General features: G+C 54.0%; 1 protein-coding gene across 3 annotated transcripts in view; it reads right to left on the reverse strand.

Moving 5' to 3' along the window:
* Positions 1–10,498, reverse strand: part of RELL2 (RELT like 2) — a 64,736-nt gene extending 54,238 nt beyond the window's left edge. Inside the window, exons 1-5 of one of the 3 annotated variants that reach the window (XM_065554806.1) lie at positions 10,302–10,498; positions 6,086–6,299; positions 2,192–2,257; positions 2,042–2,108; positions 495–683 (exon numbers count right to left, since the gene is read on the reverse strand). In XM_065554806.1, the coding sequence (XP_065410878.1) occupies positions 495–683; positions 2,042–2,108; positions 2,192–2,257; positions 6,086–6,293 (530 nt within the window). In that variant the 5' untranslated portion in view covers positions 6,294–6,299; positions 10,302–10,498. Of the gene's footprint in view, positions 1–494; positions 684–2,041; positions 2,109–2,191; positions 2,258–6,085; positions 6,300–9,611 lie in introns of all 3 variants that reach the window. The other 2 variants (XM_065554807.1, XM_042840743.2) reach the window with 2 other exon arrangements.
* Positions 10,499–12,617: the final 2,119 nt, after the last annotated feature.

The raw sequence follows: 12,617 nt of genomic DNA on the forward strand, positions 1-12,617 counted from the left end.
CATTTCTGTGAGTGTCCAGTGAGAGGGACTGGCCACTGCTTGGGACATTGCTAGGGAACTCAGGAGCTGGGGTTTGTTGACAGATACTGCAAGGCGAGGCTTCGACTGGCAGAGTCGCGAGGAGCCGGTGGTAAGGCAGGCTGGCATGGCGGCGGGCTGACACACAGTTCAAGCACCAGCAAAGCTCTCCCTTGCTAAGGCAGAGAAGTAACACAGAGGCTTACGGTTCTGGGCTCCCTGAGGAGAGCGTCACAAACAATAACTGCTAAGGCTGACAGAAATGTGGTGGAGACACAGTGCAGGAGGGAACATCTTTTATTGGATCAGTTTCTATTGGTTGAAGGAACAAGCTTTCGAGCTACACACCTTCCACCAACAGAAGTTGGTCCAATAAAACATATTACCTCACCCTCCTTGTCTCTTTCAGAACCTAGGGCCAACCTGGCTACAGCACCAGTGCAGACAGACATGTGGTGGTCAGTCTCACCAAGTACCTGCCCACGGAGAAGACCGTGGTCTCTCTAGGGTGCATCTTGCCTTTGCCGTCCTTGGATCTGCCTTGGCGGTGCAGTGGGGGCCTCTTCCTCTTGCTGCAGTGAATACATGGTGCCTGTGTGGAGCCAAGGTGCACTGTGTGGTGATGTGGCAGGCCCCCATCCTGGCTGTTACGATGTGGACAAAGGCTGCAGTAGGAGACCAAACAAAGAGACAGTCAGTTCCTTTCACCTGGGGGACTCCATTCCTTGCTTCGGCCTGGCTTCAGGTCATTGTACTCTGAGAGGCAGCAGCTCTTGAGGAAATGCTCCTTTATCTCACAGCATGAGAGTAACAGGATGGAGGCAGGGAAGGCATGCGCCAGCTTGCCGGCAGGGCAGCATCCACATGGAGTCAAAGAAATGAGGCCCCCATATACTGGAGGATCTGGCTCCTCCACGGCTGAGCCATAAGGCCTCAATCTCTCCTCATCCTCATCAATGGCAAGATACTTTCCAGTCAGGCACTGAGTCTGAGTGGGACTGGCCAAGGAGCTGGAGCGAACTCAGAGGGCCTCAGAATGGAGTGCCTCCCATGGCATGACTGATCCCTAAGATCTTTGTGTGATGGGCTCTGAAAGAGTTAACTGGAGCTTGAAAGGCCAATTAGCTCATCAGGTTACATCAGAAGGGGACACTAAGCTCAGTTAAGGATGATTCTCGGTGGGAGGAGCTGGCTGATAAGTTTAAAGAGAGGAAGTCTGGGGCAGAAAGGGGCTTCAGAGGGAAACTCTGTAGTCCCTCTCTTGGCAGTAGAGAGACCAGAGACTGGTGGGGACCAGAAGGAAGCCTGGGGGAGAATTGGCCCAGGGATCCTGTCCTGAGTGGAGAAGTCTGGCAAAAGGCCAGGAGAGACACGGAGCAGCCAGCAGGGTGGAGCAGGCTGTGGCGGTGAACCGTGGTAAAAGGGCAGGGTCTGGGGGAGAGAGCCCTGGAAGGTATTTAGTGGAGGAGCAGTGCAAGGGAAGGAGAAGGATGAAAGGTGAAGCTCGTAGAGGGCAGAGGTTGGTTTTGGTTTGGGATTTATTGGTGGATTCCAGGGGAGGGGCTTGTGAGTCCTGGCCCTGAAAGAAGGGTGAATGTAGAGAGGCTGATGGAGCAGATCTGGGCTGCTGGTTATAGGTCCCTGGACTGGAACCCAGCGTACAGAGCAGGCCTGGGTTCCCTGCCAGTCACCAGGGAAGGTGGTGTGAAGCCCCATGATATAAGGGGATAAGGACTTTTGAGAGACCTGAGATAAGAGGACGCAAGGCGCATGGGGCCCAGAATTGGGGCGAAAGGCCTGATGTAAGGACGTTGGACTTCTGTGGTATGGGACTTCCTGCTACACAGGAGGGTGGGGATACTTGTAACCTGGCTGGAGGGCCGAGGCATGAGAAGAAGCAGATCACCACAGCACTGGAGTGGCTGCCAGCAGAGGCTGCTAGAGCAGAAAAAGCTTCTATGCTGCACCCAGTCGACTCCTGCACACCTTACAAGAGTCACAGAATGGTGGATGCATGCCTCACCTGAGCATGGGCACTGGCACATCCCCTTCACCATCCCCCAGCATCTCCTTCAGGGCCTCCACATTTGCTGGCAAAGAGAAGAAAAAGAAAATGCGTGAGGGAGCCAGGTGCTTGGGAAAGCCCCCCGAGCTGGAGCCAGGAAACACCCACCTTCATTCTGAATGATACATCTCACTATCTTCTCCACTGTGTCCTCATTCAGCTCCTCCTCTTCGTCTGGAAGGAGAGAAAGTGGCAGCAGGTGAAGGAATTCAGGCAGTCACCTGGTGAGGAGACCATCCACAGCCAGCCCCAGCTCTGAAGTACAGCAGAGTAAAGGCCAGTGGTCCTCAGTTATATATGGAGAGCCCTGAAAGCAGAGCTCCCCTGCCACCGTACCCTGGGGTTGACATCCCACGTGTCTGGGCATTCTCTTCCACCTTCCAGCCTCAATGCTACAGGAACCCCCTAGCAGCACCAGGAACTAGATGCTCTGGTACTTCGTTCTCCTCTGCAGCGGGGAGGGAGCAGGGGAGAGAATCTTCACATCCCCCTCTTACAAGACATGTGGTGGTAGGAGCTTCAGCCCAGATCCTCAAAAGTACTTAAGCCCTCCCTCTCCCCCACCAGTCTAAATATCTTTGAGGATCTGGGCCTTCATGCCTATGGCCAAGGAGGCAGATGGAGGTGGAATACTCATCTCTAATTTCATCCTATGGGGAACAGTGGCTCCCTGTGGCAGTGGCTCCTAACCCCACTGGAGTTCAAAAGGCAGGAATGTCACAGTGTCCAAGAGAAACAACTTCAGATACAATCCCGGAACCCAGCCCCCCTGCGACATGCACACTTCACTGTCGATCACGCTCCTGGCTTTTCAGTGTGCTGGGGACCAGGGCAGGCAGCTACAGGGCATCACTGAAGCCCAGCACAGGAAGCGGGACTTCTTCTTCCTTAAGTCAAGGGGAACATGGTGTCAGATGCTTTGGCCTTGGGCCCAGCCTGCCCCATCTTCCCCACCTAGAGTGAGGAAGGGTTGTTATGTTCCTAGTGTGTACACACACACACACACACACACACACACACACACACAGAGACGTTAACTAAACAAACTAATGCTCCTGCTGGGTGCTTGCAATCTGACCCTACTTTATTATTTACAATTCAGAACAACAGCACACAAGAACTCCAAAAACCAGAGACAAAGCAGGCTGCTCCCTAAACCAGCGGCACAGCTCCCCCTGCATTACTGTAGCTGACTGGCTGCTGAATTGACTGCTGCTCACACCTGGCCCTCAGAACCCCCTTGGCTGCCAGCAGGACTGGGAGACCCCAGAACATTTAAAATCCTAGCTCTGTAATTTTCGTTCAGTTTTCCAGGATACACCATATGATTTATTTTGATTTAAGACCTGGTTTGAACAAACGCCCCTGAGTGATTTGTCATCAGACATCACAAACATTTCCTGGGATGCATTCCCCAAGGCCACGCTCATGTAGGGGTGCTAGGTTTGCCTGGCCACTCTCAGAGCCTCACGTGTTCTGCTTGCAATGAGCAGAACGAAATGTCAAGGAGGGGCCTCCTCAGTGGTTCCCATAGAGGCCCTGGATTCTGAGCCCTGTGAAAACTTTTCTAGTTATTTAAAAGCTGAGCTGTACCATGAAGTGCGGACCCCTGAGTACCATGCCAGCAGAGCTTGTAACTTTAGGGAGGCCTGAAATGAAGCATTTCCCACGGCTGCAATCTCTGGTCCCGATCCAGCAAATGAGAGACTCCTACTGATTTCAATGGGCTTTGGATTGAGCCCTCTAGTGGCTGAGCGTACAAAGCTAATGATTTCAGGGAAGCCCAGATATGTTTCCATTAAGCCAAGCTACTCAAACCTGGGTCTGGGGCTTCCTGGAAAGTCCACCAGTGCAGTTGGGGGAGGGGGTTCGATGGTGGTGAGAGCCACATGTGCTCCATGGAAGGTGTAAGCACTGCCAGCTAGAGATGCTCTGTGCAGTCTGAGCCCGCAGCTCTCCCAAACCCACTGCTGAAATGCAGGACTCGCTGCAGTTATGCAAGAGCTGCTCAGCCAGTCTGAGCTAAGGAAATTACCAAACAATCCTGGCTAAGGCTGAGCTCTGGCTGATAATACGTCCCCCCTCAGAACAGCACTGACAGAATGGCTCAGTGTCTGACTGAACACAATTAATACAGGAGATTTTCAGTGAAACTTCCATACTTCCAAACCAACCTTAACTCTATCCTCTCCTCCACCTCCAAACCAGAGCCACTTAATGCTGCCCCCTCATCCTTCCCCACTGGCAACATGGACCTTTCCCCAATGTCATGCCTACCCTCCCTCTGCACCTTCTCCCCCTAGACAGGCCAGAGGCTCAGTCACCCTCCAGCCCACCCTCCTGCTCCCAGCCAGAGACTGCATCATCTTGCATTTATGCCTCACTTGCGATCTGTAGACCATCCCCTCCCTCAGCTGCTGTCCCACTTGGGGCTAGAGAGTAGATTACACGCCCCAGAAATGTACTAGCAGCCCTATTACACCTGACCTGATCACCCTGCTCATAGGGATGGGAGATGCCATCTTTCACATTCCAGCCAGAAATCCAACTTTATCCCACCCACTCTACATACCCAGCAACATACCCAGAGCACTTCATATACCAAGCAGGGTTTTACTTCTACTCCTCTCCCCATGGCTGGAGACGCGAGCTGCTTTCTGTAGGGCCCTGTTTGGCAGCACCTGATTCTGCCCTAAATCCCCTTCCTTCAGCTCTCACACCAAGTCAACTAGGGGGATGGCAAGCCACCTTGTAGCTCCCTCACGTGCTCTTCTGCTCACTCAGTCTGAGTCCTGCTTGGTACAGGGCAGCAGGGCAGGGGTCTCTAACAGCCTTCAGGTCCGCACTGCCAGATCTGAGGACCCTTTCCAGCCTGGGGTCCAGATCTCACAGACAGACAGCTTTGGCAGCCTCCTGAACCATAGTAGAAACGCCCCCTCTCCTGATCTAGGCTGAAGGGTACATGTAGGCTATAGAAACATACAGCTGAAGAACATACCCAACAAGACAGACTGGCATTTTGTGTCACAGCTGATGAGGGTCTCCTGCTTGTAGATTAAAAAATAGATGGGGACGTGAGTCAGAAACGAGGTGTTGGAACCTTAACCGAGTTTCCAGCTTCCATTAAGAACCATCTGTGATATTAACACTGCTACAGAGCAACACACTCTGCAGCAGCTCTGCCTTTACAAAGTGTGTGTGGGATTATATTATGAAAGCAACCTTGTGCTGTCATCCTGACCCAGCGCCCAGCAGGCTCTAGATGCAGACACTCATTTGTTACCAGTGCTGGTGGCCTCAGATATGCCAAGAGATCTCTCTCAGTTAAGATAGTGGAGGTGTGTGGCTCTCCCTTTCCTGTGGCAGGGTTGGAATGGCCAAACAGAGATGGGCCCATAGGCAATGCACCCCTGCTTTTCGTTCCCTCATGATCTTGGCCCTGTTAATCCCCCAGGCATGTCACTGCTGTATCTCTGAGCCAGACACAGTCAAAGAGAGTTCTACTCTCAGGGCCAAATTCAGTGGTGACATAATGATGGTGTAAGTTACACGGCTGCTGTGAACGTTAAATGGAACTGCCACTGATCTGGCAGTCAGTGTGAATGGAAAAGGAGTGTAAATTACACATTCAGCCCTTAGCGAAAGCAGGCGCGATTAAATCAGTGGGACTCGTACTCAGTTACACCAGGGCTGAACTTACCCTATTGGTGACATGTTAAAATGAGGGCCCTTTATCTTCCACCCTGATATTGGCTGCTCCTTCTGCTCCCCCGGCCCCTCCCACTCATGTGACATGTACAGTGCACATGTTTCTTGCCATTTACTATACTGCCATTTACGCACTATGACCCACTCACACTCGCTGTATAGCTTATCCCACCAGTGCCGTCCATAGGCTCCCCAGGTTCAGCACTCCAGTCTGTTAGTGAGCTGGGGCTGCCAAGACATGCAGAACGGGTCCAGCTGAAAGCCCCTCCCCCACCCTGCTGCCCCATTACTCACTGGCCTGCAGCTCCGTCAGCACCTCCTTGTGCTCCAGGTCTAGTTCTTCACGAAAGGTCCGGCAGCGATAGCCCTTTTTCTTCAGGACATGGCAGATCAGGAACCCCACAAGTCCCATGATGAAGAAGACCAGCACAAGTAGCAAGAGCATAGACATGCTGTGATGGGGATCCGCATCCCCATCACTGGTGCTGTTCTGCTCCGACATGGGGATCTAGGAAAAAGCAGGGAAGACGACTCAGAGCCCTGACATTCACCCCTTGGCATACTCCCCTCTGCCATGCCATACTGCTCCGCCGTACTGGTACCAGTACACAGCCCTCTGCCATTCCATACCGACTCGTCGTAGGCACACTGCCCTCTGCTGTTCCATACCACCTTGCCATACCGATACCGGCATACTGCCCTCTGCCATTCCATCTCAGCATACCACTACCGGCACACTGCCCTCTGCCATGCCATACCACCTTGCCGTACTGCTACTGGCACACTGCCCTCTGCCATTCCATTCCGCCTCGCCATACCACTACTGGCACACTGACCTCTGCCATTCTATACCACCTCACCATACCGCTACTGGCACACTGCCCTCTGCCATGCCATACCGCGTCGCTATACCGCTACTGACACACTCCCCTCTGCCATTCCATAACAACTCACCATACCGCCACCCTGCCCTCTGCCATGCCATACCACCGCACAGTACTACTACCGGCATACTGCCCTTGCCAATGCAGTACCGCCTCACCGTACTGCACCTGGCACACTGCCCTCTGCCATTCCATACTGCCTAGCCTTACCACTATTGGCAAACTGCCATCTTGCTTAGCCATATAGCTACGGGCAAACTGTCCTCTGCCATTCCAAACCACTTCGCCATACCACTACTGGTACACTGCCCTCTGCTGTGCAATACTGGCTTGCCGTATTGGCACACTCCCCTCTGCTGTGCCATACCGCCTCACCGTACCGCTACCGGCACACTAACCTCTGCAATACTGCCTAGCCATACCGCAACTGGCAAACTGCCCTCTTCCATTCCATACCGCCTCACCTTACTGCTATCAGCATATTACCCTCTGCCATTCCATACCGACATACCGTACCACTATCAGCACACTGCCCTCTGCCATGCCATACCTCCTCGCCATACCACTACTGCCATACTGCCCTTGCCCAGGCCATACTGCCTCACCGTACCGCTACCAGCACTGCCCTCTGCCGTTCCACATCATCTCACCATGCTGTAACTGGAACACTGCCCTCTGCCATTCCATACTGCCTCACCGTACCTCTACCAGTAAACTGCCCACTGCCATTCCATGGCACCTCACCGTACCACTACGGGCACACTGCCTTCTGCCATACCATACAGCCTTGTTGTACAGCCACAGGCACTGCCCTCTGCCATTCCATACCACCTCGCCATACAGCCACTGGCACTGCCCTCTGTCATTACATACCACCTCACTGTGCTGCTACTGACACACTGCCTTCTGCCATTCCATAATGCATTGCCGTACCACTATTGGCACCTGGCCCTCTGCCATACCGAATCACCATACCGCTACTGGCACACTGCCCTCTGCCATGATATACTGCCTCGCCATACCTAGGGCCGGCTTTACTGTTTTTGCTGCCCCAAGCAGTGCGCCGAATTGCCGTCACAGACGGCAGGGGCAGTCCATGTGCCGTTAGGGCGGCATGCACATTTCCGCGGCGGCGGCAATTCGGCGTCAGCTTCTGCCTTCATCCGGAAGACAGAAGCTGCCGAATTGCCGCTGCAGGCAGCTGAACATAGAAGCTGCCGCTGAATTGCCGCCGCCCCCACATTAGTGCCACCCTAATGGCACACGGACTGCCCCTGCCGTCCAAGGCGGCAATTCAGCGCGCTGCTTGGGGTGGCAAAAACACACGGACTGCCGCCCCTTGCAGATTGCCTGCTTGGAATGCTGGTGCCTGGAGCCGGCCCTGGCCATACCACTACCAGCACACTGCCCTCTGCCATGCCATACCACCTCACCATACAGACAGCGGGACTGCCCTCTGTCATACCATACCACCTCACCATGCTGCTACTGGCAAACTGCCCTCTGCCATTCCAAAACTCATTGTCATACCACTACTGGCACCATGCAGTCTGCCATTCCATATAGCCTCACCAAACAGCTACTAGCACACTGCTTTCTTCCGTTCCATACAGCTTCACCTTACCACTACCGGCAACATGCCCTCTACCATGCCATACCGCCTTGCCATACCACTACCGGTACATTGCCCTCTGCCATTCCATACCGATATGCCATACCGCTACTGGCACACTGCCCTCTGCCATGCCATACCACTTAGCCATACAGCTACCAGCACACTGCCCTCTGCCGTTCAATACAGCCTCATCGTACCACTACTGGCACACTGCCCTCTGCCATGCCATACCACCTTGCCGTACAGCCATCGGCACTGCCGTCTGCCATTCCATAACACCTCACTGTACAACCACTGGGACTGCCCTCTGTCATTCCATACTGCCTCACCATGCCGCTACTGGCACACTGCCCTCTGCCATTCCATAACACATTGCCGTACTGCTACTGGCACCTTGCCCTCTGCCATTCCATACCAACACGCCATACCGCCACCTTGCCCTCGCCCATGCCATACCAGCTCGCCGTACCTCAACTGGTACACTGTCCTCTGCCATGCCATACTGCCTTGCCATACTGCTACCAGCACACTGCCCTCTGCATTTCCGTACCGCATCGCTGAACTGCTACTGGCATACTGCCCTTGCCCATTCCATACCACCTTACTATACCGCTACCTGCACTGCCCTCTGCCATTCCACACCATATCGCCGTACCGTTACTGGAACACTGCTCTCTGTCGTTCCATACCGCCTCACCCTACTGCTACCGGTGCACTGCCCTGTGCCACGCCATATCACCTCACCATACCACTAGCGCCACACTGCCCTCTGTCATTCCATACCACCTCACCGCACTGCTACCAGCACACTGCCCTCTACCATTCCATACTGCCTAGCCATACCGCTTCCAGTACACTGCCCTCTGCCATTCCATACCTCCTCGCCTTACTGCTACCATCAAACTGCCCTCTGCCATTCCGTACCCCCATGCTGTACTGCTACCGGCACACTGTGCTCTGCCATTCCATCAAGCCTCGCCATACCTCTATTGGCACACTGCCCTCTGCCATACCATACAGCCTTGATGTACAGGTACTGGGATGGGACGGCCTTTACTTTTTCCCACTTGGTTTTCAGTTCTCCTTCTGGCTGGTGTCACCATCAGTACAGAGTCCCCTCCTGAGAAGCAGCTTGGCATTTCTCAGGGTTCAGCAGCGTCAGTAACTGGCATGGGGTGGAAGCCTCATTCTGGACCCCCCCCCCCATGCCCCACGGGTCTCCTGAACACGGGGCGCCCCTCCCGGCTGCTCTGGGAAGGGTCAGACACAAGGGCAGGAGTAAGAGGAACCCCGGGGAGCCTCTGCCTCTTGTTTTGTTTACCTGTCCGCATCTCTCTGCATTTCCTCGCTCCCTGCGCTGCTGCGGGTTTCCCAAGGACACCGCGAGCCCTGCACGCCTCGCTCCATCCCCCCTCCGAGCAGCCGCAGGCTCCGTCCCTCGGGCTCCAGCAGCCCCGCACTCAGCCCTCCCAGGTGTGTCTCTCCCTCGGGGCCCTGCTGCGGCTTTCCTGGCGGGTTCGTTCCCCCCGCTCCGGCTGCCCTTTCCGGCCGCAGCTGCGGGGCCCCAAGGGCACCGGTTCCGCACTCAGGCTCTGCAGCTCGGAGAGCAGCGCTCGCTGTGCCTCGCTCTCTCCTCGGCCCCTTCGCCGCCCCGCAGCCCTGCAGCAGCCGTCCTGGCGCTCCCAGCGCGGGCTGCGGCAGGTACTTACAGCGGCGGGGCTCAGAGGGGATGGTCAGCCCCGGGGAGTGGGGTTAGCACCGGCAGGGCTCGGGAGCAGCAAAGGGAGCCGGCAGCTCCAGCATCGTCTGCCTGACCCGGAGCCTCCCGCAGCCTGGCGGGGCTCTGCTTGGGCTTCAGCATCCGCCGCAGCTCCCCGCCCCGGGCCTCCCCCGGAATCCCCGACCTGCAACCGGCTGCTTTCGGGCTCCAGGCCGCCTCAGCAGCCCGGGTGCAGCCGCCACTGTCCTTCCTGCCATTCCTGGGCAGCGTTTGCCAGAGGGCAGCAGGTACCTGAGCTTCCCGCCTCTGAACATCGGTCCTCTCTCTTCACCTGTCTCCTAGCAACCCAGCATCCCTGCCGCTGGCTACAGCCGGGAGCATCCTTCTCCTTCTCGGGAAGGAACAACCCAAACAGGCTCCGGGCTGCTTCTGTCCCTTCTGCTGTCAGTCCCGACTCCCAGGGGGCACCTGCCTGTTCTCGGACACCCAGAAAACCACTGAAGTTCAGGGGGTTGGGAGTCAGGGAGCTCCCAAGGGACAAAGCCAGCAGCAGCTGGCAGGAGCATACAAGAGAGAGCCTGGATTTGCAGGCTGCACACATCTGTGGGGTGGGGGAGGCAGGTACGCCGTGTAACATCGCCGAAACAATAGCGATCGCCTCCATGTCTACAGCCCCTGTTCTTCCACAGCAGCACTTCTCCATCTAGAGAGCAAGGAGACATTTTGAAAGGACAATGCTGCAAATACTAGTTAGCAAGAGGGTGGCAGTACCTGCAGCGGGGTAGGATGGGGAGGGGGTTGAGGAGACACATGAGTTTATCTGCACTAGCGGGTACATTTATGACACAAATAGCACCAGATTGTGTCTGTCAGTGCATGTGTGCACGCCCGCATGTGTGCATGTTCATGGGGTGTGTGTGTGTGTAGGATTATGACAGCAGTAATGTGCTCTTTTGATGGCAGAGATTTCACAAACTACTGCCTGGTGTCTAGCCCAATAAAAACAACTTCTTAGATGTGAGAATCCTGGTTTCCTCTCAGCCAGGCCTTAAGCCAAAGCCCAGTACAGAGATGACTCTCACTGCCCCTAGACAAGGGAACTCCAGACACAGACTCAGCCAACTGAACTCTCAGCAGCTTGTGATACTGTTGGTCACCAAACACTCTTGTCCCATCTGCCAAGGCTGCACTCAGGATTGGGAACATTCTGAAGCAGTTCTGGGTCCTTCCTCTCAGACCGAACCCAGAAGGTTGTCTTGGGAACTGGTCCTGTCCCCAGAGTCCCCCAGGGCCCAGCCCTCCCCACCATGGTATTTAACATGATATAAGAAGCCACCAAGAGAGCTGGTGAGACAACCTAGGTGAATGCCAGCAGCTCACAGTGGACACCGAACTCTACATCTCCTACACATCCAGTGTCCAAGTGAACAGCAGCTGTCTAGAGCTGAGCCTGGCCAAGTGGGGGCAAATAGGGAAGCACTTGGAAGACCTGGTGTCCCGCTGTCTGGAGGCCTCACAACCATGCGTACCCACCTCAGGGCACACTGTCAGAAGCAGGGCAAACATCCCAACTTGGTTCTGTAATTAGATTTCTCCAAGCCAGTAACAAATGTGAACTCCTAAAGTACTGCAGTAATATTATAATGGAGTCACAGACAGTCCCCTTAGACATTCCAGTCTATCTTATAGTCCAGGCAAGCTGGACTATATGATAAATGGTCACTTATACCAAAAATCACAAATATTCAGGTTACCCCCAGTCCCAAGAGACCAGTCGCTGACCCAGATCGATTTGTATTCTAGATCTCCCATCAAAGACAATGCTGGTCACCGATTCTATAGTAAACTAACCAAAGGTTTATTAGCTAGGAAGAATAAATGGGAGTTATTGAGAGGTTACAACAGGTAAAATATATGTGCAGGTGAGTCACAGTCTCTAATTCCCAAATGGTAGCAGAAATGTAGTTATCTGCCAGTTTCCCAAAAGTCTCTTAGGGCTTCCCTGAATAACTCCGGGGATCTTTGAAATGTGCAAGAATTAGCACTTTTCTGTTAAAGTTCTTCATTTGCATTACCCAAGGCTTCTTTCTCATTTGATGTGTTATTTGGTTACAGGATATATGCAATGTAAATGTTTGCTATTACTTTATAACAGGATACAGATAAGGAAAAACAATGCATGCAGCATCCATTAATTTTCATGACGTTTAAACACCAAATACATTCTCATATATTTAACAATCTCTTTGAGCTATACTAATACAGAAGGGAATTGGCATGGCTTCCAGCCATGGTGTTCAGTGAGACCTGGGGCTTTGGCACCTGGTCCGCCAGCATCACACCTGGCCTCCTTTCAAACATTCCCCCCCTATCAAAGGCCTCTGCCTGTTCATTGTTGTGTGATTTTGCCCCCTTGGGGTCCTTTGGGACTTAATGCTATAATACCACAATGGCAAAAGTGCCCATTCCCATCTGCAACGGACCAGAAGAATGTGCCTCATCCTATCAGATACAGAACTGGCCATGATAACCCATGAACCAATGATCTCCAGACTTGATTACTGCAGCTCATTCTACCTAGGAATGAAGCCTCACAGCCTGAAATGG

Source organism: Chrysemys picta, chromosome 8 (assembly GCF_011386835.1).
Source record: "Chrysemys picta bellii isolate R12L10 chromosome 8, ASM1138683v2, whole genome shotgun sequence".
Classification (NCBI taxonomy): Eukaryota; Metazoa; Chordata; order Testudines; family Emydidae; genus Chrysemys; species Chrysemys picta.